The sequence below is a fragment of the Sorex araneus genome, chromosome 4 (genome assembly GCF_027595985.1).
Source record: "Sorex araneus isolate mSorAra2 chromosome 4, mSorAra2.pri, whole genome shotgun sequence".
In the NCBI taxonomy this organism is placed as follows: Eukaryota; Metazoa; Chordata; class Mammalia; order Eulipotyphla; family Soricidae; genus Sorex; species Sorex araneus.
The window spans coordinates 155,425,123-155,451,148 of record NC_073305.1 but is presented as its reverse complement, the minus strand read 5'-3'; the positions used below and the strand labels follow the sequence as shown (position 1 = coordinate 155,451,148).

The 26,026-nt window shown below is 36.4% G+C and overlaps 1 protein-coding gene across 1 annotated transcript in view; it reads right to left on the bottom strand.

Moving 5' to 3' along the window:
* LAMA2 (laminin subunit alpha 2) overlaps positions 1–26,026 on the bottom strand; it is a 645,380-nt gene that overhangs the window by 242,685 nt on the left and 376,669 nt on the right. The window contains exons 18-21 of the mRNA XM_012932852.2: positions 21,232–21,318; positions 9,531–9,742; positions 6,245–6,351; positions 233–413 (exon numbers count right to left, since the gene is read on the bottom strand). Of these exons, the coding sequence (XP_012788306.2) occupies positions 233–413; positions 6,245–6,351; positions 9,531–9,742; positions 21,232–21,318 (587 nt within the window). The remainder of the gene's footprint in view (positions 1–232; positions 414–6,244; positions 6,352–9,530; positions 9,743–21,231; positions 21,319–26,026) is intronic.

Below are 26,026 nucleotides of genomic sequence, written 5' to 3'. Positions count from 1 at the left end.
CTGAGTACTTGCAAGCAGATTTGTAGGGAATGTTTTCAAATGGCAACATATTTGTAATAAATTACAAGTAACAAGTGTATTTGTTAGTTTATTTAATATTCTTGAACATTACTTATTAAATATTTTATGTCATATCAATATGCACTTCCTGTAACTGCTGGAAATGACAAAAACAAAACTGTTCCATAAGTCAGATCTCTCACCAGGAAACAGGGATGTTTCATTTACTAACCTGTGCACCCTCCTTCTTGGAACTTGAAGTAGCCGTGAGCACAGCGGTCACACTTCTTTCCTGTGACTCCAGGCTGGCACCAACACTGCCCATTCTCTTCACAATCGAATGATTTAGACCCAAAGGAATTGCAGTTACAAGGAACACAACCCCTTCCTGACTGCAGGCCAAAGGTTTTAGGCTGGCACAGAAAGAGAGGGACAAAGAGTTGATTTAAATCTGTTAAGTTATAATGGATCAAAGCACACAACACACACAACACTAAAAGATCAGGAAGGGAAAGAGAAGATGATGCTCATTCAAGGTTCTTTAATGATGACAGGTGGGTTGTCTCATAAACTCTTGATCATTTTTATGATATGCAAATAGAAATAATTAATTTGAAATTTCATCAAGATCAACAGGAGAATTAGGGCACTGTCATTCAGTCAAGTTACATTTTCACCATCCTTCCAACAAACTGTCAACAATGTGAAAATAAGCTATGGGGTGATAATATAATAGAAAATTTAACTTCCTTTATTATTAATATGATTGATAACTTTCAAATTTTATGAAGTTCTCATACTTGATATAAAATGTTTCTATATTATTGACGAGCAGTTAAAAATCAAAATTAAAAGCCTCGCCTCTAATATTTGATTGCATTTTTGTCATATCCATAAATACTTCTATATATCACAATCAGGCTCACACTATGTGCTTGGAGATAATGTCTACACTCACAAAAAAAAACTGACTTGAGAAACACTTAATCTTTTACATCTTAGTCTAACAACAGAAATTAGTTAGTAAGAACACTTATCTAACTGGATGGAGGAAAACTTTGAATCTTTGGTGATTTTTTTCTACGTCAAACTTTTACAATGATCAGCTTCCTATGGTCAAATTTGGCTGATTTTCTTAAGACGCATTTTTATCGGAGTTAGAGTTACTATGTTAGTATACACTGATAGATAAAATATCAGTTATACTAGAAAAAGCATGCATCCTATTGAAAGTATGTCAGAGTTTTATTTAAAATATAAAGTATGTCACATTATTATGATATTTTAATTTACAAAATTAGCCTCAGTAATTCCTTCTTTGTGAAATTGAGTCCACTTTTTAAAACTAGACTTAATTATTTCCTGATAAAAATAAAGCTTTCAATTTAAAATGAACTACCAAAACAGAATGAATACACATCATTTTATACACTTCATTATACACACATATATTTCATTATTCATAGTAGTATTTAAAAAGTTCTAAAACACAAGAGCATATTAAAAATTTGTTTTTCAATTGATAGTAATTAAGAAATATTTTGTTTTTTAAATGTAAAATGGTTTGGGGCTGGAGCAATAGCACAGTAGGGAGGGTGTTTTTCTTGCATGCTGCCTACCCGGGTTCAAATCCCAGCATCCTATATGGTCCCCTGAGCACCGCCAGGAGTAATTCCTGAGTGTAGAACCAGGAGTAACCCCTGTGCATTGCTGGGTGTGACCCAAAAAGAAAAAAAAAGAAAAAAAAAGTAAAATGGTTTAAGCTTTATAATCACTTAATCTTCCATTTAATGGCAGAATAATTTCTAGCTCAGATTTCATTAAATGATTAAGTTAAGTTCTATCAATATGATTTAAAAATTAAGATTAGAGTAAATTATATGAAGAACTATACGATCATATTTTATTTATTTATTTATTTATTTGCTTTTTGGGTCACATCTGGCAATGTACAAGGGTCACTTCTGACTCTGCACTCAGGAATTACCCTGGCGGTGCTCAGAGGACCATATGGGATGCTGGGAATCGAACCCCGGTCAGCTGCATGCACAGCAAACACCCTACCCTCTGTGCTATCACTCCAGCCCCACAATCTTATTTTATTTATAAAAAGTACCTCAACATAAAATTTTGGAAACTTGAAAGAAATAATTGGAAACTCAGAAAAAGCTTAAAGTATGAGTAGGCCCACTGCAATATTATATATTCACTTTATTCACTTACATTTTTAATTTTAGAGGAAAAGTCTAATTAAATTTTTGGTGCATTTATACTATGCAATGATATGTAATCATTTAAATTATGTTTTGAAGCAGTTTTAATTCTGCGAATGAAGATTCTTAGGATATGACATTAAGTTAAATTTAAAATACAAAGTTTTATGAACACTGATATACCTACATAACGCAAGTACAAATAAAAACATATATGCATGGGAGAAAAGCCTAGAACATGTCAGTTTTCTAAAATATCTCATGGGATTACTTTGCATTCATCTTTATTTCCAAAAATTTTTTGGCTTGGAAAAATGAATTGCATTCTATAACTTTATAGTCATTTTTATTTACTAAAATTTTCTTTATTTATCACATTCATCACATATGCTTATAATTGATAAATTGCTAAAATATTATGTAAAATTTCAAATTTTGTGAAGAAATATGTGGGAAATGTCTCTATTTCTCTCCAAATATTTGTATAATACATTTTACTTTAATTTGTATATATTTTGGAAAAGAAAAAATAGTTTCATTAAAAGAAAGTAACATAGAGGAATATGAAGAGAGAGAGACAGAGAGAGAGAGATACTAAACACAGACTTCTTTAGAAAAGGAAAATGCCAATAATGCAGTTTTAAAGGTTAAGTTATATTCAAACGCTACCCAATTTTAGTAATAGAATTCTAATAAATGAGATTTAATAAGATTTAATAAAACCTGATGTCCAAAATTTAATTTCAGACGCTAGGGAAAAAACCTTGAAGCAACAACTTTAAGGGGCAGACATTACGAGTCAGCAATTGAAATTAATGAGGTAAAATAAATATGGGAGAGAGTGCATGTATAGTCTCAGTGGCAAATTTGATGGGCTTCAATCAATTATTCTCATTTGGAATAATGATGACAACTAAAACTACATATTGTCCTTACTATGTGCCAAGAACTCTTCTACAGCCTTTAAGAAATAAGATTCACTTAATCCTCGTAACAATCATTGGAGATGTTATCATCATCACCTTTCACAGGATGACTGGTGAAACTGAAGGTCAAGTAATTGGCCCAAGGTCATCAGCTAGCTAGGAGTCAGAATTTCAAATCAGCCTGCTATCTTGAGAATCCGAGCATTTAACCCACACATACTGCCTCAGGAGAAAAACGGTCTCAGAACAAAACACTAAACAAAAGAGTATATACTGCGGGACAGGTAGGGAAAGAGCATGAATTAGGGTAAAATTTATGTTACATTTATATTTGAACATGCTTGGATCAGCTCTGTCTTTTACTGCAAAGGGACAAGGATGTTTTTGATGATCACTTTTAAATATAATTACTGACCATATTAGTGAAAACTGTAATAATATCTCACATTCATTACTAATTCTCGAGAAGTGTGGGAGTTCACTCTTCTCACCACCACCTGGAATCAACCCCAGAGAAACCTCAGCAAATTCCTCTCAAGGAGACCTTGCAGTTGGAGTGATACTGATTGACAACCTGCAGTTTCAGTCTGCTGGGTCCTCTGGAGGTGTCCACACCATGCGTTACTTATCCCCATCACAGAATGATTTTCTGAAAGCGTTAGAATCAGTGTTTAATTCACTCTGATGAGCAATCTTGGCTTAGGTTTCTTCTGACCATGCCAAGAATTGGGACTTGGGCAGCACACAATGAATGAAGCTTTTCCATTTAATCTTTCCCTTTTTTCACATAGATCTGTATGTAGGAATGGCCCTGGGCATAGTACATTTTCTCCTTTTTCATCTATTGCACCTACTTCCCCTGGTAAATCCCTTGGCATTTTTTAAGGGCATACAAACATAAGTCCTAGGAAGCAGACCCGACTATGTACAAAGAAGCTGAATTGCAGAATATTTAAGAAACTCTCTTATAGTTAGGAAGCGGTGAGGTCGACGATTTGACTGCAGGCAGTTGGATATCAGAACTAGTTTTCAAAAAAATGCCAATAAAGAGTTAAGAAATAAAGTCACTTCTCTCTCTTTTTTCTTCTTCATCTTTACTTTTTATTTCACTCTCACCTTCTATTCATACCCTCAACACCCTCACGGGCTGTGATCTTACACTGGCAACTCTGGTTATTCTATGTTGCAATTCACCCTTTTGCCTACTTCCTCCTTTTCCTCAAGCAGCATCAGTTTTTTGTTTGTTTGTTTAGCTTTGGGAGAAGGGACCAATCTTTTGTCTTTGGTAGGAGAATATCTGTTTCCTTTCTTTATATGTTGTGTATTTATAATATGTAAAAATGTGTTTCTGTGTTCATAGTATGCATGAGTAATATATGATGTGGAAAAATTCACTAATTGTGATGGAATGCCAGCCATGGCTTTCTTAGGCACATAACTTTCCTGCTATATTTTCCTGTATTTATTCATTCATAAAATTGAAGTTTGCCCCAAGTTATGCCTAAGATCCTTCCCACTGAAGGTCACACATAGGTTACTGCAAATGAGATGTTTTGTTGTATTTGACATTAGCAAGACTTCTCTGGAGCTATGAGATTGAATGTGCATTACTGAGTTATTTTATTTTATTTTATTTATTTATTTTGAATCACACCTCTGCAAGCTTGGGATCACTCTTGACTAGGTTCAAGGGTCAACGTGATGCCAGGGATGAGCCTTGGCTCCAGCAGGCAAAGCATGCATTCCAGCCCTTTGAGCTATCCCCTTGAGCCCTTGATATACTTATTAAAATATACTTTTAAAGAGGTAAGACTTCAACCAGGAATTGGTTAATGGTGGCATTTGCAATTTGCATGCTTAGGAAATTTTGGGTAAAATGCCCTCAGGGAAGGAGAGCCGCTTCACACAGAACACACCATGCAGAGACACAAGTCATGCGTGGTCTCTGGGATTACCGGAGCTGCGGGCCGGTAGGCGCCACGAGGGCACCCGCTGGAGCTGCTGAAACCCCACCTGGAGGAAGGCCCCACGACCCACTGCGTTTTCCGTGACTGCTCCTCCTGGCGGTGCACCTGACTGCCGAGGTGGCACTGCTTCCCTAGGAAGCCTTTTTTACAGGCGCATCTTCCTGTAAAGTCACACTGCGGTGAGACAGAGCCGTGGGCACTGCAGTCACATAACACACAGAATCGTTTCTCCGCGTTCCACCACATATTGGGCTTTAGAAGCCAGGAGAAAGAGAAAACAACGACAACAAAAGAGCGCACGACGTTATTCAGAGAGAGAAGCAGATGCATCTTTCCTATTTCTTACAAAAAGACCAGTTGGGCATGTGAGAAAGGCTTAGACAAGGTCCTGAGGATAAGGCGCTGCACAGGCTCCGGGATGCCCGGAAGCATCGTGCCACCACCACCCACCTCCGCAGGACTGCTCCCGGCATATGGTGAGGCAGTGTGGTGCTGGGGATCCAACCAAGATATACCACCCGGATTCCATGACTTTCTGCTCCTTGCTTACTATTCTTACCACTAAAAACATATATTTATGCAAAAGAGGTTACATATAAATAACCATCCAAATTCATAGGGAAATTGCAAGGTTTTTATCATACCATAGGTAGGGCATTATGTTCAAGGACAGAGAGTAGAGTATTTGGATTATTTCATTTTAGCAAAATGATGTGTGTAAAATGATTGATTTCTTTGTCTCCTGAAAACCTGTGTTAAAAGGGTACTCACTGGAACTGACTTTTAAATGATGCGCCTAGAACAAAGAGATTGATAAAGGAAAGCGTGTGGTCTTTTATTCTGGCAACAGAAATACATGTAAGGAAAAAGCACTTCACTCTCTGCAGACTGCAATCATATTTTGATAATGATTTTTTCAGAATTTTCTGAATTTCATGAAATATTATAAAAATTCACTCTCCAGGAAGCTATGGGTTGAGGATTAAATCCTAGGGCACAGAAAATTTTGTTTACTTTACATAGAATTAGATAATCCCTAACTCTTCATTTAATACAATAAAGAATATGACATTGAAGACTACTGAAAACTTACAAAAAAAATAAATAAGAAATTTACTGATCAGTTCCTGCTCCTTACCTTACACTCATCACAACGCCACCCCTGCACATTGGGTCTGCATTCACATTGTCCTGTCTTAGTGTTGCAAACATCAGAGAAAGAGCCGTTGGCATTACAGCGACAAGCTGTTAAAAAAAAAAAAAAAGAAAGAAAGAATGAGTTCTGACGTTAAAAATAAAAGCATCAAAAGCTAAAATAAATAAGTGGGATTACATCAAACTAAAAAGGCTAGTACAGCAAAAGAAATCATCAACAAAACAAGGCAACCTACTGAATAAGGAAAAAAAAAGTTTTTAAATCACATACCTGGTAAGGAGCTAATATCCAGGATATGTAAGAACTCACACAGCTCAATGGAAAATAAATAAACAAAAGAGTGGATATGAATAGTCTTTTTTTTCTCTCTGAAGGAGACATACAGATGGCCAGCCAGTACATGAAAAGATGCTCAACATCACTAATTATCAGGGCAATGCAAATCAAGGCTAGAGTGAGATCTCACTTCACACCTGTTAGAATGACTATTATCAAAAGACAAGCCAGGTTAGCGAGGATGTGGGAGAAAACGAAAAGTAAGTTTGTGCAGCTGCTCCATAAAACAGTATGGAGGTTACAAAGAAATGAAAAACTACCATCTGCCACAGTAATTCCACTCTGCATCATTATGCAAAGAATATGAAAACATTAACTCAAAAAGATATAAGCACCCCAATATTCATTGCTCAATATTATTTATAGCAGTCAACATACGGAAACAAAATAATCTCCATTTATAGATAAATGGTATATCTATACATATACTTGTTTGTACATAATATAACTAAGTATGGAATATTACTCTGCCATAAAATAAAGGTAATCTTGGCTGGAAAGATAGTACAGTATAGGGTGCTTGCCTTGCACTCTGTCAAGCTGAGTTTTATCTTCGGTACCCCATATGGTTCCTAAGACTACCAGGGGTTATCTCTGAATCAGGGCCAAAAGTAAGCCTTGAGTTTGGTGTGGCCCCAAAATAAAAAAAGAATCAAAAGCATAAAAAAGAAAAATCTGGCCATTCTTTGATGGCATTATCATCAAAAAAGTAAGTCAGACTGAAAAAGACAAATATATATGACCTCAATTATATGCAGAACCTAAAATAGTAACAGAAACAAAATACAAACTCTAAAGATACAGAGAACAGGTTGGTGATGGTCAGGATCAGGCAGTGGGCAAAATGAAAGGAAGGGATCAAAAGATATAAATTTTAAGTTATAAAAACAACTATAAGAGCACAAGATACTGCATGAAAATATGGATAATAGTTTTTGTTGTATATTTGGAAACCACTAGTTGACCTAAAAAGTTTCTATTACAAAAACTTTTAAATATGTTCAGTGACATATTTGAAAAGACTAATTTTAGAGACCATTTCATAAAATAGAAAATATTGAATAGAAGTTGAATACTCATGCATTGACTATTTAATATTTTTTCTTTCCCAATAACCCTTCTATAAAATGTACGAGATTATTCCCTTATTTTATTATGGCATAATGAGAACTTGTCACATGAATATTTTATAGAATTTATTAATTTTTAAATTTTGTTGGTGGGACACACCTAGTTATGCTCAGGGCTTACTCCTGGCTATGCTTTTGGGGATCACTCCTGGCAGTACTTTATGAGTGCTCCTGGAAGCTCATGCAGTGCTGAGACACCTGCTGAACTCCACTCAAGGCAAGAAGCAACCAAAGGAGCTACCAGTGCATGAGCATCCCAGCTCTCAGCAGCCGGGTGGAGACTACATACATTTTATGTGCTAAATCCTTTAGTTGCTGGGGAAAAAAGAAATCTTTTAATAAATAAAAACAGAGACTCAATAGGGTAAAATATCTTGTCCAGAGTTACAATACCTGGCAAGTGGGAATCATACAAGATATTTTTTAACAAGAGAAGTTGTTAAATTTCCTGGAACTCTACACAAATGCTAAAAATTAGTGACAGAAGGTATTCCTAAGCCTGTTAAAGTTTGCTTTAAATGACCGTCAATTCAAAGGTCATTTTAAAAGATATTAATTATTCCAGCAAGTGATTTACTGTGGATAAAATACAATTTTATTCTTTTTTTTTGGGGGGGAAGGGTCACACCCGGCAATGCACAAGGGTCACTTCTGGCTCTGCACTCAGGAATTACCCCTGGCAGTGCTCAGGGGACCATATAGGATGCTGGGAATCGAACCCGGGTTGGCCATGTGCAAGGCAAATGCCCTACCCGCTGTGCTATTACTCCAGCCCCAATACAATTTTATTCTTAATGATAAAAAGATGTCACTCATTTCCAAATATGCAAGGATAAATGAGCATTTCTTATTGAAATGGGGTACTTAAGTGTTTACAACTGAGATGATAACATAAACCACATCTTCAGCAATTTCTATTAAATGTTCAGGTCCTACACCCAAGTGAGTGATTGAACAAATTTTTTATAGATAATGACTAAAGAAGTGAACTGTTGGGCTGGTCTCCAGCCTTCTCTGCTCAGCCTAAACACTAACCTAGGAGATGGAGCTGGCAATGAATGCTTGATGAAAACACGTACTTAAGTTTTTGAGTTTCCATAATAAGGTATCCCTTGCTAGTAATAATGCCATAATAATGCCAGTATAAAGTGTTTGAGATTCTGTGTAGTATTGAACAATACATCTAAGGAGGTGAAGATGAGGGGGTCATGTACAATATAAAATAGATAAAGTCCATCAAACACTGATTTTGTGGAAATAAAGTACACAAATAGTACTCTATGAAATACTCTAAGGTGATCACTTGTTAATCACTTGACAATGATAAATGGCAAAATGGACACCAATTATGAAATGCAAGATTACAAATGAAGAAAGTAAAGTTCACTATGAAAGCCAATAGATTAGTACCTGTTGACAGGTACTAATAGAATAATATGGGTAAACAAGTTTGTTTCAGTAAAAATCATTTGAATTGACTTTTTTAAAAGGATGAATAAGAATTTTGGAATTTGCAAATGCTTCTTCCCCATTATGTATAAAAGTTCGGTATAAAATATTCATTCCACATATAAACAAAAATGTGTGCATCATTAAAAAACATTATCACGATGCAGCAATTTTAAAAGGATGTGCTCAGTGCAAAAATAGTTTAGAATGTTCTGACTCTGTGTTCAGTGTGCATCTCTCATACATGTATTACATATCATTTCCTAATCTCCAATCGTCACTCAGGAACTCATCAGCTACTTTGAGGTGCAATGCATCAATTCTGTCAGGGGCATCAATAGTTCAGGACTTACGCTGACAGTTCTTTGCATCAACAGCGTCTCCAAAATATCCATCAGCACAGAGCTCACAGTAGCGGCCTGTTGTACCTGGCTTACATATCAGACAGGAGCCAGACAAGCTGTCACAGCTGCCAGGGATGGAGAAGTCAAGGTTGTCGTTGCATTGGCAAGGCTGACATGATCCTCCAGGTACAGAAGGTTGTCCAAAATAGCCTTCTGCACACCTAGGGTGAAAAAATTTATCAGTGAGTATTTGGTAGGAGTTCATTACACCCATTGTTTATTTATTTTTCACACACTCCTTTTCATGAAGATATATTCTCCTTTTAAGTGCTCCTTTTCTCAAATGCAAGGTGATATTAAAAAACTGTTTTCCTGTAAAGATTGTGCAAATACAAGATGAAATCCTGCCAGCCACACTAGTAATTAGATTTTAGCCAAGATAAAAAAAAATCTTGTCATTGGCACTGAAGATGAGACAAAGCATAATAATAAATCTGCTGCTGGCACTCTAGAGGAATCCAGGACCATGTTGGAAAGCCTTTGTAGTACAACATATCATGCATGCATCTACTCCATTTGGTTGTTTTCTGTACAAATATCAGACTCACATTTTTATGTTGTGGCAGCAAGGACTTGTTAGGGAAACAGATCCATAAGGAAATTCAGTTATGAGAATTCAGCATTTATTAAATAGAAAAGTGACTTTCCTTGCAAAGTGTTTGGAGTTGTGAGTATCTCTACATTTATCATCGGCTTCCTCCATGTTTACATATCAGTCACAGACAGTTTCACTGAAGCGTCTCTGCTGAGAAACAGCCATGCGTGCATACTAGGGGAACATGTCTTAGGTGATGCTTAATTGTGCACATGACTCATATTAGAAGACTCTAGTCTCTTCTTTTTAAATATCTAAATGCTATTTTACATATCATTGGTAACACTAAATTCCAGTTGCTTACTTATTTACAAGACACAGCCAAGAATATTTCTTAACTTTTAAAGCCAAATTTTTCTTTATCCAGTTGCTACGTTTTAAAAAATGTGACTTGATGTTCCAGATGCACTGATACATCTCTCGAGGCAGCATCTATCGATATTATACTTTACGTTCTCTTTTGGCCTCAGCTATACTTTTCATGGTTATTGTTAAGCCAGGGAAACATGAGGCAGGGTATCTACAGCTTTAAGGTTAGTTTTGCTGTCATCATCTTCACCTTAGCAACATAAAAAGGCATTTGCTGCAAGAGTCAAATATGACTGAGAACAAAAACAATGCAGGGGCAATAGAATTCCAATCTTCCATTTTATTCATAGGCACGAAAGTCACTTTGTAGAGAATTACTTCCTACTATTTGAATTAGAAACAGTCTAAATCACATCAGGGTCTTTTACTTGCATTTTAGGTCAGGTGCCAGATCATTAATGTGATAAGATATATTGATAAATTCAAGTTTCCCAGAATACTTATAAGTGCCACAATAGTCTTAGAATTAACCATTTGTCATGATTTTTATATTGAGTTTGATATTTGTAGTATTTTTAAAATTTTTTATTTTTGTTTTTGGGTTACACCCAGCAGTGCACACAGTTGAGTCCTGGCTCTTTAGTTAGACATAATTCCTGGTGGTGCACAGGTGATCATATGGGGTGTCAGAAACCTAACCTGGGTAGATCAGGCAAGTGCCCTACATGTTGTACTGTCACAACAGACCCAAGATTTCTACTCTTAGTCAGATTCCCAGAATATCATATACGAGGAGATTCAGTATGTATTGGGACAGTCACTGTCACCCACTGATATAATTGCCTACTGTCTCTTTTATAAAATTCTAGTAACTGTAGTACAAAGAATTTCCTACAATCCAGTAAGGAATAGATATTTTATTTATTTTGAATTTTAACAAATATAATATTAAAGATTAATATTAATCTTACATTTATTGATAAGAACATTACCTTATCAATAAAGGTAATAAGTCTAAGGAGGTGTTTTTCATATTAACCTAATTCTTATTGCTTATTTGTTATTCAGAGTTTAGATCACAACCACACATATTTACATCTCATTTTGTTTACTATTAAACGTGACTTTTCTCCACTAGAGTAACAATATAATGATCATCATTAGAACCAAGAAAATCCCATTATTTTTCTTTCACTTTTACAAAATGACTTATTGCCCTCGGGAGAGATGGCATCATATAACAATATCTGGAGATTTTTCTCATCATAAATGCAATTAATATACCCTATGTTCACTCATAATAAAAATTCAGTACATGGTAAAACAACTGTAATTGGGATTATTAAATAAAGAAGTATCTGCCTTTAGTTTTTGATGCAGGAGGATAAAAATTATTGACTAAACAATAAATACTCCAGTGGCTATTTCATTAAAGTATGAAATTGCTTTATTTTTCATGAATATTTGATTTATGTTTCTATACAAGCTAATTTTAACCCTGTAATATACCTGTTGGTTTATAAAAATGATTCAATGGGGCTAAAGAACTCGTTCAGTAGGCTATATTGCATGTAGTTTTCCATGTAGACAATCTGAGTTTATTCCCAGCACTACATACATGGTCACCAGTCCCACCAGGAACAAGCACTGGCATAATCCCAAGCACTGGAGGGTGTGGCAAAGCAAACAAAGTATTTTAATACAAATTTAAAAGTTGTTATAAGCTTAATGAATACAAGTTCACTGATCATGTAACCTGAATAATTATTGTGTTGTATTGCTTGATCACTTTGGATTCACCTGTTTAAAATGAGTGTAAGTCAGAGTCCTGTGGAGCTTCCCAGCTTCTCAGATGTTCTCTCTGTCAAATACTGGCTATAATTTCAAAGCTTAAGTCTACTCATTTTCATATGCAAGGCAGAATGAGGAATATATATATTTTTTTGGTTTCTGACCCACAACTGACTGTGTTCTGGGCATACTCCCAGCAAAGTGCTTATGGATCACTTCTAGCAGAATTTGAGGAACTGTAAGTGGTGCAACGGAAAGAATCCTGGTTGATGGGGACTGGAGCGATAGCACAGCGGATAGGGTGTTTGCCTTGCATGTAGCTGACCTGGGTTCGATTCCCAGTATTCCATATGGTCCCCTGAGCACAACCAGGAGTAATTCCTGAGCGCATGAGCCAGGAGTAACCCCTGTGCCTTGCTGGGTATGACCGCCAAAAATAATAATAAAAATAAAAAATAAAACCATACAATGTGATTATAATTTAAAAAAAGAATGCTGTATGGGACAAGCACCATCCCCTCTGTACTATGTCTCAAGCCGCAAGAAAAATAAGAATACTTGTTAAACACAGAATTCATTGGGCTGCTTACTAGAAATTAATGTCTCTTTTACATTGAATGTGCTATGTCTTTTTTTTTTTTAATTTTTGGGTCACACTCAGCGACACTCAGGGATTACTCTTGTGTATGCTCTTCAGGAATTACTTTTGGCAGTGTTCAGTGGGCCATATAGGATGACTGGGATTGAATCTTGGTTGGCCCCATGCAAGACAAATGCCCTACTCACCGTACTATTGCTCTATGCTACATTTTATTAGTCTTTTCTATATTCCCTTTATTAGGACAAAACCCTCTGCATTTATAGGCCTGTTCATATTTTCTTCTTTAAATATTTTTAATTCTTTTTACTCTTACTAAATTGCTGTAGGCTTTACCTAATTGATTTAAACACTATAGTATATTAGAGAAACATTAAAACTAGTTTTATTAAGACAGAGAAAATAGGATTATTAGTTTAATAAGACACAAATACAAAATAAAAGTGAATGCAATATATTTTGGATGCCAGAGTTGAAAACTTAACTATGTAATATAAGAATAGGCATAGTATTGCATTAAATGATTTCAATTTCTTTATTTATATAGGTTAATACCACATAGCGTTTAATCAACACAAATTGACTTTTTTTTTTTTTTTTGCTTTTTGGGTCACACCTAGCGATGCACAGGGGTTACTCCTGGCTCTGCACTCAGGAATAACCCCTGGCCGTGCTCAGGGGACCATATGGGATGCTGAGATTTGAGCCTGGGTCGGCCGCGTGCAAGGCAAACGCCCTACCCGCTGTGCTATCTCTCCAGCCCCACAAATTGACTTTTTAAATTTATTTTTTGATATTTGCATTTGCCATTCCTCTATGTTTACTTGAAACAAGTGATATGAAATAACTGTTGTGTGCCTGCTAAGGAACCAGGCTGGAATTGAGGTGGGAGGCTGGGATGTGGTGGAGGAAAGTTTACACTGGTGATGGAATTGTTGTTTGAACACTGAACACCTGAAACAACTGTATTATGAACAACTGTGTCTATCATGATGATTTAATAAGCATAGACTTTTAAAAATTAAAAAGTCTAGAAGGAAATGTATTTAAACTGTACACTATTAATGTTCCATTGCCTGTATGTAGTTTGATTATAGGGTAGAGTTTTCTCATGTAATCATGTACTCCCAGACTTGCTGAATGTTTAGGAACATTTTTACTCTTTGGTAAGGGAGAGAGAGAAGTTGGATTAAAATGATCAGATGTACAACATGATTTCAGAAGCATGTTAACAGAATAAGAATGTGGGTGAATGCCATTGTTTTCTGTGATATGTTCCAGAAGCATAACCTTGATGGATCATTGTCAAATTGTCAGTGAATTGAACCGGTACAGTGCTTAAAGGAAAAAAAAAGAAAAAAAGAAAAAACAAACTGGGGATATTTGGGGGAGGAAGTGGAGAGCGACGAAGAGGTGGGTGCTTGAGCATTGTAACCCCAAACTCAATCATGAATAGTTTTGTAACTCTGTAATTCACAGTGTTTTAATTAATAATTTTAAAACATAACCTGCAGCCACATCTCTATGGGGGAGTGGGCATAGTTTTTTTTCTGGATACCCTTTGTCATACTCTCCTTCCTTCTTGCAAGCTTTCCCTTGTAATAAAGCTTTTTAGCAATTTCAGAACATTGCCCCCTTGATAAATTTTTTTAAACAGGATTTATATAAGTCATTAGTATTGGAATTTTGGGAAGGATCTTCTACTTAGAACAATAGCATATACAGTTATATAATACGGTTGGTCTGCTGAGGATACAGAAAGACTATCTGAGAAAGAGAAGAAAGTCAATGAGAGAGAGAATCAACATTGAGAAGTAACACTGGCGAATCTTCTCTCATTTCTACACCATCTTCCCCACAACTTTTGGCTACAATATGTAACCTATATACCCACTATCTAACTGCTAAAACATTTTAACTTCTCTATTTTATTTTTCCTTTCCTCTCGTCCCTCAAAGATTTCTCTGTGGAACACTTTTACATAATGCAAATGCAAATTGGACACAGTCTTTATGCTACAGTTAATGGAAGATAAATGCATTGTTGTAAAATGTAGTGGTAAACTACCAAAGTATATGCAAATGCTTTTGTGGAAGCAGGGAGAAGGACATTCCACTCAGATTAGAATTAATCAAGGACACTTTCAGGATGATAGAGCTGATTTGTAAGACCAGGACAGGATTAATCTTCCAAGCAGAGGAAACACAAGAATGTAGTGTTCTCACTACCTCCCGCTTGTCACAAATCAGCTGAGGTCTGAGGGAGTTTGCCTTACTAGGATAATGGTTCCTTCCTGAAAATTGGGGTGAAAAGTATTTATTCTGAAAAATTATTTTTCAAAAGTGTATTCTGGGCTGACAAAGAGAGAAAAATTAAGAGATAATGGCATAGCTGGACACCAGGAACTACACTGACAGGAAAGAACCTATTGGCCAAGGACAGACAGTACAATCATATATGAACAGTACTTCGGAACCTAATCTGGGTCCTAGCTTTGTTATTGGCAAAGTTTAATCTGCTAATTGTGTAAAGTTAGTATTACTTTTGACCTCCTTTTTTTTTTTTTCCAGGGAGCATCAATAAAACATTGGTCAGTTGGGGAAGGGATAGGTATTAAAAGATGAACCTATCTCACTAAGTTCCCCAAGGTTATATGGCGCCCACAGGGAGAATTTACCACAGGCTTTTTAAATGCTTTTCCTCATGATGTGAGTTAAATTTCTGAAATCATAACTTAATGTGAATGAAACTTACTGTCCAGAAGAACACTTATCTCACTTTTTTTCCACATTCATTTTAATTTCTCTTGTTTCTCCAAGACATATCCTTTCTCATCCTGGAAGATACTGTCTCTTTTTATTTTTTTTCTAGTCAAGATGATAAAAGCCTAGACTAGAGGTAAGTGCAGTATAACTATGTCATTCACATACCCACCACTCTCTTTTGCTCATAGCACAAAAGTCACCAGTCAGGAATTTGAAACTCAAGAGAGTTTCTTAGCCAGAACAAGGAAGTAATATCTCTAAGAACATTGCCTGGGGCCCAAGGAAATTTCTAGATTTTAATTAGTGTTAAGTATTAGAATATATATATATATACACACATATAACACAATTATATAAAATATATCCTATCATATTCTATATATATCTTATTTTATCTCTATATATCAATATATGGTGAATAGCTCTAAATATCCTACTAGGCACATATATATATGTGTATATATATATATATGTACATATATATATATAGGACTGGAATGATAGCACAGCAGGTAGAGCATTTGCCTTACACGTGGCTGACCCAGGTTGGATTCCTCTGTTACTCTCAGAGAGCCTGACAAGCTACCTAGAGTATCCTGCTCGCACAGCAGAGCCTGGCAAGATACCCATGGAGTACTCGATATGTTAAAACAGGAACAAGTCTCACATGGAAACGTTACTGGTGCCCACTTGAGCAAACTGATGAACAACAGGACGACAGTGTTATATAACTGTTATATATAAACATATATATATCTTTCTCAATAAATTTATTTGGGGGTTATGCCCCTGTGCTCAGGGACTAATTCTGGCTTTGTGCTCAGGAATTATTCATGATGGCACTCAATATTGTTCTATGTTGCTAGGGATTGAACCTGGATCAGCCTTATTCAAGGCAAACACTTTACTTTCTGTACTATCTCTATGGCTCCTACCATTTTCTTGCTCACAATTTGTATGCGTTCCTTTAACTCAAACAGAAATATAACCTTGAAGGTACTGACTAGCATGAAAGAAGGAAGACCCCTGGGAATTTTCTGGATTGGGAGTTTTAAATGTCACCACTTCTATGAATGTGGCAACTCCTCTTAGAAGTCACTCACAAATATATAATGGATATAGCTGGGAAGTCAGATGGGGAAAAATGATGAGATTAGATGCAGTGGAGTGCCCCAGTGTGGAATGAGAGAAACACATGGTCTTTGTACCTACATTGTAGTATGAATGCAGTGGAGAAAGTTATCAGACTTGAGGAGAAAGGCAATAATGAGAAGACAGAGGAAGAAGTCAGCAGACAAATGGTTGAATGAAATGCTCAAAATTTCTCAGTACTGGCATATAACTACTTATTGTTAGCACACACACGTGTATAGGCAAACACACACTTTATACAAACATACAAATTAGCTCATACAAATTCACATACACCTGGATACTCAGTCACACTCATTCACTCAAATGTACAAGCCCCTTGGTTCTAAGTAAACTTGATAAAAACTTGAGTCAAGCTTGAGGAACAGTGAGAAGCAAAAAAAAACTCCAAACCAACTGAGACTACATTTCCAAGCTTTTAGAGTTCCTATATATTGAGAGTTTGACCACAGAAGAGAAATTAAATTGAGATGAAAAATCACTTGTATGACTTGTCATCCCATTGATCTTCAATTTGCTCGAGTGGATGACAGTAATGTCTCCAGTTGTCCCTGTCACGTGCTAGTGTAGCCCAATGGTATCTGCTCAACCCAGGAACATGAAGAGCCTCAAACCGTTCATTCAGGCTTTTGACGAAGAAGTCTGACCATCCCATAGGTGGGCAGCCACGCCACCTTTTTATGTCCTATGGAATCCAGTCAGTAACAGCTCAGGTCCAGCGGTCGTCTCTAAATCGCATTACAGGTCCAGCTCATCTGATTTTCAACACCTTGGCAAACGAGACAGCGTCCCTGATTCTTGTCGATGGAGGTTGGAACTATGGATTCCTTCTCTCACTTGAGTGAGACATGATACTCCGAGCATAGCTATTTCGATTCCTCTTTGGGATACTCAAATAGCACGCTTGTCCTATTTTCGAATAGCCCAGGTTTCTGAAGCATACATTAGTGCAGGAAAAATGGTGGAGTCAAAAAGTTGTGCCTGGAGCCAGAGGGTCTTCATCCTCTTAACCACTTCTTTGATGCTCTTGAAGGCATTCCACACTGCTTTCTTTCTTCTACGTAGTTCCGGTGTCAAGTCATTTCTCGTGTTGAGTTCTTTACCCAGGTACACATAGGTGCTGCATTTGGAGATGTTCGTTCCCTTGAGAGCAAATGGAATGTCAGGGCCTAGTTCGTTTTTCATGAACATTGTCTTGGTGAGATTCTGCTGCAATTCGACCTCTCCACACTCATGGTCGAAATCAGCCAGCATTTGTGCCACTTGGCTAATGTTTGTGTTATTAGAATAATGTCATCAATGAAGCAGAGATGGTGTAGATGCCATCCATCTATCTTCACTCCCATTCCTTCCCATTCCAGTCTTTGCATGACATTCTCGAGGGTGGCACTGAAGAGTTTCGGTGAAATGGTGTCACCTTGCTGAACCCCTCTCTTTACATCAATGATCACTTTCTTGTAGAATGGTGAGATACTGGTGGTGAATCTGTAATACAGCTCGCAGAGGATCTTGATGTACTGAGTTTGAACACCCTGTTTTGCTAGGGCTTTGATGACAGCTTCAGTCTCAACAGAATCAAAGGCCTTCTTTAAATCGATGAACATTAGACAGAGCAGCATCTTGAACTCTCATTCAACTTCAATGTGTTTGGTCACTGTGTGGATATGGTTGATCGTGCTGAATTCTTTTCAGAACATGGCTTGCTCGCATGGTTGTCCTTTGTGTAGTGTTCTTCCTAATCTATTCAGGGTGACTCAAGTGAACAACTTGTAGATGATGCACAACAGGCAGATTGGGCGATAGTTGTTAATGCCGTGGATGTCTCCTTTATTGTACAACAGGATGGTCCTGCTGGTTTTCCATTGGGACAGAACCTTGTGTTCAAATAGGTAGTGTGTGAAGAGCCGACCTAGTGTATTGACAAGGATTGGCGGCAGATTCTTCAGGTGTTTGGGTCTGACCTTGTCTGGACCAGGTGCTCTACGTGTCTTTACCAACAAAATATCATGTTGGACGATGAGAGATATAGTTATTAAGTCTTGTCCATCTTAGTGGTGATCTGAGATGCACTCTTGTTATATAATTAAAACAAGGGACATAAGGTCATATAGGATTAAAAAATGCCAAGCAAAACAAATTGAACATATTTTTTTTTTTACTCCAGGACCTGCCAGAACTTCTACATGCTTGTATAATTTTCCAAAATTTAAGTGAACACAAAACTTTATTTCAGGAACTGTTCTGGTTTAGAAAATACTGCCTTAGCTTCAGATGCTGATTTTCTGAAGATGATGTACATAAATGGATTATACCAGGCTTTGCTTTTGTTTTTGTTTTTCAGAATAATTTTGACTACAAAATGCTCTATTCAACCAGAATTTCTTTGACTTGTCCCTTAATCTTCTTTCTCCCACATCAACTGAACATCTGGAAAGTTTTTCTTGAAGAGTTCAGAGCAATAATACAGTTGGTAGAAATTTTGCCTTGCATGCAGCCAACCCTGGTTTGATTCCAGGCACCCCATATGGTCCCCTAAGCCATCCCTGTCTCCTCTTATTCCCAGAACACAGAACCAGGAGTAAGTCTGGAGCTCTTCCAGGTGTTGCCCCCTCTAAAAAAGTTTTTCCTAATATTTTGGATCCAGCTAGTTAATTTTTTGACCTCTAAATATAGAGAAATAAGAAAGCTAAATATTCCTGAAAATTTTAATTAAAATGCTTTTTGGAAAATAACTGGGATATTCTTTCTTCTGCAGGACAGTAGCTTAAGATATGCTTTATTGAATTGAATGTAGAATCTGCCACTAACTCAAATAGCTCAGATTCATGTTTCCATTTTCCTTTCAGTCTTATTAATGAAGATTTTATACGGTACATCAGGCTTTCTGTCAGGGGTTTCTATCCTTGGGGATTATTATTATCCACATTAGAATTCTCTCCAGAATACAACTCTAACCATTCTTATCCACATCAAAGATGTGAGTTTCTTGAGGGCAAGGATTGGAGAATGTATCTGTTTATAGACTAACACTATGCTTAGGTAATGGCAGTTGCTAACACATGTTTGTAAAATAAAATGTAGGATGTTAAATTGCCAATGGTTCAGAAACTCTTGTCTAACATTTACAGAAAAATACAGAGCAGGAATAGAAGCAATATAAATACATCAGAGACTATGTTCACCTAGGTAAGTGGATTTAATGGCCTAGTATGAGAGAACAACTGTCATTTTCTAGTTACTAAAAATAAAAAGGTTGCCCATCATGAGCTAGGGGCTTAGGCATTTGATGCAAATCTATCTGGCCTATGATATAGTGTCTTACTACTATAAGCAACATACATGTGCCCTCATTTTGTTATTGTTGTTGTTTTAAACAGTTAAAGACCTCCCATTTCTACAGTGTAGATAAATCCTCTTTACTTCAGTTCTGTTCTTCCATGACTAATTTACAGACACTGTCATAGTCACAAAAAGTACTTGTTGCTGCCAGAATCTGTCATTGGCACTTTGTTCACAGACTGCTAGCTGCTGGCTAAATTCTCTCTGGGTGATTGCTTCCTGCTTCATTAACTTTATGCACCCTGGTGGAGACAGGGTGATGGCTGCCAAGAGATCACGGAAGGAGAGGTAGAAATAGCCCTCTGTGGAGTGAGTTTGGGGGATGATGGGTAAAGATAATTCACTTCCTCTGCTGTCCCCTCCCCACCCTGGGGAGAGAAAAGATGACTTTTTCCAGCTGCAATCAGATTGAGGTTGTGCTGTTTGTCAATGAAATCAAGGGTGAGTTGCTACTACTTTCATACTAGAACTGAAATACAGAGAAATCTTTTCTCCAAAATGATTTCAGAAGGAGAAATTATCACACAAACTGCAAAGAGGTGATATTTATGGCTCCACTGAAATCTCCACTGAAATGTGAAGTAAAAGCAACAGGAACTAAAATACAGGCTTAGGAATTATTAGAAAAAGATATAAATCATGGTTATAAATTATGTTTTGTTTCTGTTTTCAAATATGTTTGAGGTAAATTATGGACCACTCACTGAACTATGAACTACATATTTAAGCCACATTTTAAGGACAGAATGCTAATTATGAAAAATAAATGGTGCCAATGTAGACAGTAAGATAAATCTTAAAGTGCACGACTTTCTACTTGAACAACACTTCCTAGAAAGACTGTAGGTTAATGCTTAACCTTTCAAGATTAAAACATTAATCAAATATTCTCAGTGTGAATGGAGATTTATAGAGCAATTTCTCAAGAATAAATAAACTATAAAAGTATAATGCGTTTGTTTGACAAGTACGGTGAGAAACTTCATTTCACTTCACTGAGTGTGGCGGCTTTGCTGGGATAGTGCAAAGGATGATGATGCCTGTGGTTTCATAACTCCCAAGACAGAAATCATTTTGAAAGACAGTGTGCTACGTGCTTACCTCTCACAGCGCGGTCCGCTGTACCCGGCAGGGCATTCATCACAGATCAATCCGAGACTGCGGTCTAAATGACACGTCGGGCTAAAGCTAGGGGAAAACAGAAAGAAGGAAGAAGCAGACACAAGTCATTAGCAGTTTATTTTCATTTTTCTTTCTCTGATACTGTTGTATCCCTAAAGTACAGACTGGCCATTCCTCTCTTACAGATAGATTGGGATCTGGCCAATTGAGGGTGAAATGACATTGCTATTTCTGCAGACATGAATATAGCCCAGTGGAGAGCAATATCTCTGTGACATGTTTTTAACTGACTTTTGACTCTTCTGGGCCCATTCTCATCAATAACAAGTGGGACTGTTCTCCCTACAGATGCTTTTCAGGGATTCCCCAGGTCTCGCAAAATGCAGTCTCGCATTCATGCTCTTTAGTCAAATTATTCTGCATTTGAAGCATATGCTAAATCTACTAGGGATTTGGAAAAACAATACGAGGATTGGAAGTGATGATTGGATTGGTGGCAAGTAGTGTGGAGGTCCTATCCCCAATACGATGTCGTGTGTGTATGTGACATCATTCATTCACAGCCCTTTTCCCAGGTATTCATGGATATGTTCTTTACATGGATAGAATTCTTTAAAAAATTTCCAGAAGAGATTGAATGTTCATACTGGACCTAAATTTGTGGTGAAGCAAAACCACTTTGCTCTCTGGCATGTTCCAAAGTTGACCTCACTTTGCAAATATATTCAATTTGGATCTGAACAGATTTGAAAATCAAGTGAGGAATCAGAGGAAAATTGACAAGATAGTTTTAGCCTCCAAAAAATGCAACTCCTATACTTCTTTGTCTTGAGAGATACTTCTCATGCATGATCTCTGACCCCAAGATTGACACAATGGCTCTCTGAAAAGCCATCAACCATTACAAATTGTAAGTTCTGCTGCTCTATTATTTTAAAAACAAATGTGCCCCCAATTAATCTTTCCCCAATTATGTTTTCCCTAAATAGATTTATTTTCTATTATATGTGACAGTACAATTCAGCAGAGGCTTGCATGATGGCTAATAAATTAAAGAGAGAACAACAAATTAAATACTTCAAGTTCTGATCTTGTTCTGCTCCTGACACTTGCATAACTTGGGAGCACTTTTTGAAATTTTGTGCAAATAAGCCATAGATACTACTTTTGAAAAAATTTCACATAGAACTCATTATGATATAATAATTATGATTTATTTTACATTATATTTATATTATGATTTAACATTTTAATATTTTTTTGCTTTTTGTCTCACACCTGGCAATGCACAGAGTGCAGAGCCAGGAGGCTCTGCTCTCTGGAATTACCCCTGGCAGTGCTTAGGAGATCATATGGGATGCTGGGAATCGAACTGGGTTGGCCCCGTGCAAGGCAAATGCCCTACCTGCTGTGCTACTTCTCCAGCCCTGATATTTTAGTTTTTAATAGTAAAAAATGATTATAACCAAGTGGTTCTATCATTTTTAGCGCTAAACTGAGTGGAAAGTCTACATAAATCTCTTGAAGTAAGGTAAGAGCTCTGGTCTCAGTATCATAAGTTTATAAATACCAGGCAGATAAATTATATCATTTTTAGCAGTTCTAGTGCCTGCCAGAACCAGCAGAACTAAGACAAACTCTACTACCATTTACTACCAGATCAGAACTGACTTTAGGGAACAGTCTGTGGCTCAGTATCTATGAACCAAAGGAAATTCATGGTGGATGTTTTATTTGCAGAAGTAATTTCACTAAGGAGAAGAAGAAATGTAAAATAAAGTAATAGAAGTTTCTCCATCCTCAGTTCATGATTTGATGTAATTTTCAGGTACAAAAGAAAGGGAAGGGTTTTAATATTTCTAGAATGCATATATTAATCTAGGTGATGCTCTGGGGACCATATTGGATGCTAGGAATTGAACCTGGGTTGGCTGTGCCCAAGACAAACGGCCTGCCCTCGGTACTATTGCTCCAGTCCCAAATTACATCAGCTTTGGAGAAACTGACTCTAACGGAATGCTTCAGGATTTCCACCCATTCGGGATTCAGTGACTAAGAAAAAATAATATCCCTTATTTTTATTTTTTATTATTTTTTAATATCCATCATTTTTAAATCTTGATTTATTTTACCATAAGAATTGTCAAAAGGTATTTGAGAAGACTTCTGATACCTCAAAACTATTTTTAAAATAGATTTCATGTTCTTAAGTATACTTATGCATCCACTAAAACTGATGGGATAAAAATATGTTCTTTGTCAAGAATTAATAATTTTCCAGGAAAAAAAGTTAACTCTATATTTACAGAGTGCTTTTATAACCACTTTATTTGTATTGTCACAAATTCCTATTAATATCTGAGATAGTAATAACTTTTCTATCTCAATTACTAGATAATTTCCAAGAGCATTTAGCCATGGATGTAGGAACTTGGATTTCAAATTATATGATTTCCCTCTATATATAGTTAACCAACATTCATCCTACCTTAAGAATTAAATGCCTTTAAAAATGCGTGGGGGTATTGGGACACACTGAGCTGTTCTCGGGCTTTGTGTTCAGGAATAACTACTAGAGGTGCTCAGGGGACCATATATGATGCCTGGAATTAAACCTGGAGATGCTAGGTAAAAAACTTGTGCACTTTAGATGCTATACTAACTCTCAAATTCGAGAATTAAATGTCTTTAAAATTTTAGCAATAGAGGGCTGGAGAGATGGTACAGTGTATAAGGTGCTTGTCTTGCACACAGCCTACTGGTTTTGACATCACAACATAAGGTCCCCTGAGCACCACCAGGAGTGATCCCTGACTACAAAATTAGGAATAAGCCCAAATTACAATAATTAAAAGTAAAAGTAAAATTTTAGTAATAGGAATATATAACATAATACATCAAAATAAACCGTCCTTATAAAATACACCTATGAATCTGTTTTAATATTTTAAAACAACACAAATTAAGGTCTTATAGCTGTCACTGAACTTATGACTACAGGTATTCAAGAGAAAAGACAAAATTATAATAAGAAATAAGCACAGATAACAAAAACAACATATTGAACTTAGATAGGCAAAAACAAAACATTAGCTCCAAAGTCGGTCAATTTATGAAGCGAACTGTTCCTGACAGAAGGAGGTGGCTGTAAGGTCATCGTTGACTTCAAGTGATTCCAAGATTCTGTCACTTAATTTCACTTGGCAAGCACTAGTTGGCCAGCAAAGATAGTGTTCAATTATCTACTCTATGCCACTGAAGACAAAAGAGATCCAAGAACAACAGACATTTTCCACAAATAATAAGGGGGGGGGAAGCTATTGTAAGAAAAGATAGTCGAATCTGAGTATGGAAAGGTTGTTCTTAAGAGCAGGTCAATATTTTTTCTTTTTGAATTATGACCCATATTGATGACATATATCTTGAGATAAAATGTAGTAAGGTTAAGAAGATACTAATTGAAAAATGAAAGGATAAAATCTAAAGCAGATTGAAAATCACAAAATGTATAGTCCAGTGTATATTTATTTGATAGAAGATGAAGATATTGCATTGAGTTTCTCATGGTGAGTATAAGAGGGACATGAATTGCCTCCTGGACTGTGATGTGATATGAAGTTATGATTTCTTTCATTAATAGCAAGAAATTTTCACAATAGGCTCAGACTATGAGGTAAGTTTCTATATCTGTACATGCAATAGAACACAAAGACTCTTTTTAAATTAATAGTTAACAGGGGTAGGAAAAGAGAAACCAAAATAAGATGAGATGCTGCCAAGATTCAATAAAGAAATTAGAAGTAGGATAGTGCAAATACCCAAACACAACTACCCAATAAAAATAGAAGTGAGGAGTGGAGAAAAAGGAGAGAAATATATGAGAAACTCATTATTTAATGAGTGTGATTTGGGCCACATGTAGGTTTTTTTTTGTTTTCTAACTTACTCTAAAATAAACTCTAAGTTCAGTAGTATTTGTTTTACTTATTCTCAGAACAACTAAGACTCAGTAAGCAAAAACATATTCCCTTATCCTCAAACAATATGAATCTGAATACAATGTACATGATTGGATTTTATATGTAGAATTTGTGAATTGTCTACTTATTTGGTTTTTATACATCTCCAATTTGAGATTTTTGTTCCATAAAATAGGATAATATTATCTACCTAAAAAAATTCATATTGGTAAAGTGTAGGCTAACATTAGATTTGTCCTTTCAGCCTTGCCATAGGGAATTTAGTTTACCTTAAAGCAATGTCCTTTCTGTATGGACACAGGAAGACAGTTAATATTATGCTTTGTAACTTGGGAGCTGATTGACTCCAATAATATTTACTCCTGGGCATCTGTTTTCTCAACTCAGTTGCCCTAAGTTCCTAGTACCCCCAAAGCAGTGGGGGTGCTAATATTATTCCGATGAAGGACAGAATAAACCCAGGGCAAGCTGTGAGCTACCCTAGCATTGAAATGGTCCAGGCCAAAACACCAAATACTCAACTGTAAGTTGAGAGCATGATCATAGACAAATGCTGTCATGATCCAAAAGTAACGACTAGACTAGGACCCTGCTGGGGTTAGGAAGACTAACCTGACCTGAGAACTGTGGTCCGGAATATATAGTGAATGTCCTCAGAAAGAACCAAACTTTAAGTCTGATATATCTCTTACTGTGCTCATACAGAATGACATTGCTAGAAATATTAGAAGTAAATTTACTAAAACTATTTAAGTGGATTGCTTGCTGAGAAAAGAAGAAAGTGACACACCCTG